We start from the raw sequence: 1,464 nt of genomic DNA on the forward strand, positions 1-1,464 counted from the left end.
CTATTATATTTTAAAAATATTGATTTACAATAAATTAATGAAAACAAACACTATCAAAGAGATAAATTTATAATATATTATTGAACATAGAAAAATCAAAAAATCAAATATATTCTTATCAGAAAAGGCAAATGATTGGTCATGTATTAAACTTAGCAGATTTCCATGGGTAATGTCCAAATACGGATAACTTCTCAGCTATCAGAATGTGTGTAAATTCACTCTTCTTTGCCATAATTTTATCAAAGCTCTTTTCATCTCACTGTTTCGCAAGCTGTAGATCAGTGGATTCAGCAGAGGTGTGAGTAACGTGTAAGCCAATGACATCACTTTCTTGGTGTCTGGGGAGTAGCCAGATTTGGGCTGTAAATAGGTCATACTAGCTGTGCCATAGAAAAGGGTGACAGAAGTCAGATGGGAGGCACAGGTGGAAAAGGCCTTCTGCCTCCCAGTGTTGGATGGCATCTTCAGGATGGCAAAGAGAATTCGAATGTAAGACAAGAGGATCAACAGGAAAGGGACCATAACAATCAAAATGGTGCCAATGAAAGCATAGACTTCAAAAAAAAAGGTGTTTGCACATGCAAGCTTTAGCACTGGGGGAGTCTCACAGAAGAGATGATTAATTTCATTGGGGCCACAAAAGGGAAAACTAAATACCCACGTGGTCTGCACAGTAGCCACCATGACGCCTGAAGCCCATGAGAATGTTACTAATTTCATGAAAACGTTTTTGTTCATAATCACTGAGTAGTTCAGAGGATGGCAGATGGCAGCATATCTGTCATAAGCCATTGCCCCCAGGAGAAAACATTCAGTCCCACCAAAAAGAAGAATGAAATACATTTGTGCAAAACAGCCTGCAAAAGGAATTGTGGCTCTTGCAGTGGAGAGGACCACCAGCATCTCAGGCATAATGGCAGTACTGAAACTCACCTCCACCATGGACAAGTTCAGGAGAAATAGGTACATGGGGACATAGAGGCTCTGTTCCAGGGAGATGATGACTATAATGATGGCATTTCCCACCAGAATCACCAGGTAAACAACCAGGAAAACCCCAAAGAGTTGTCCTTGCAGTTCAGGATAGTTAGAAAAGCCCAGGAGGATGAATTCAACCACAGAGCTCTCATTCAGCCTTTTCATTTCAGCAGAGATGTATTGTTTCTGTGGCCGTTGTACCTAATTAAGGAAGTCACAGTCCTATAGCTGAGGGCTTCAATCTGAAATTCTTGACAGAAGATGCAATGAGAGCACATTGTGATGGATCTTCAAGTAGGCAGTTTTGAGAACGGTCAACATGTTGGAACAGTGAATCTTTCAAATACAAACGAAAAAGTGAAGAATACTGACTAGCACCTTCTTTTATTTTTTTAATTTCTATATGCATATATTTTACATCATAGTACCTTTTTTCAAAAGTATAAAACAATAGCAGTATTCTCTGGCAACGTTTACTGCTAG

At 39.3% G+C, this 1,464-nt stretch overlaps 1 protein-coding gene across 1 annotated transcript; it reads right to left on the reverse strand.

The window, feature by feature from the left end:
• Positions 1–201: 201 nt before the first annotated feature.
• On the reverse strand, positions 202–1,146 carry LOC311180783 (olfactory receptor 10A3-like; the record flags this gene model as incomplete). Its single annotated transcript, XM_084248745.1, has 1 exon — positions 202–1,146. The coding sequence occupies one exon, from the start codon at positions 1,144–1,146 to the stop codon at positions 202–204; it is 945 nt and encodes a 314-aa protein (XP_084104871.1).
• Between the last annotated feature and the right edge of the window lie 318 nt (positions 1,147–1,464).

This window comes from Talpa europaea, assembly GCF_964194135.1.
Source record: "Talpa europaea genome assembly, chromosome: 1".
NCBI lineage: Eukaryota > Metazoa > Chordata > Mammalia > Eulipotyphla > Talpidae > Talpa > Talpa europaea.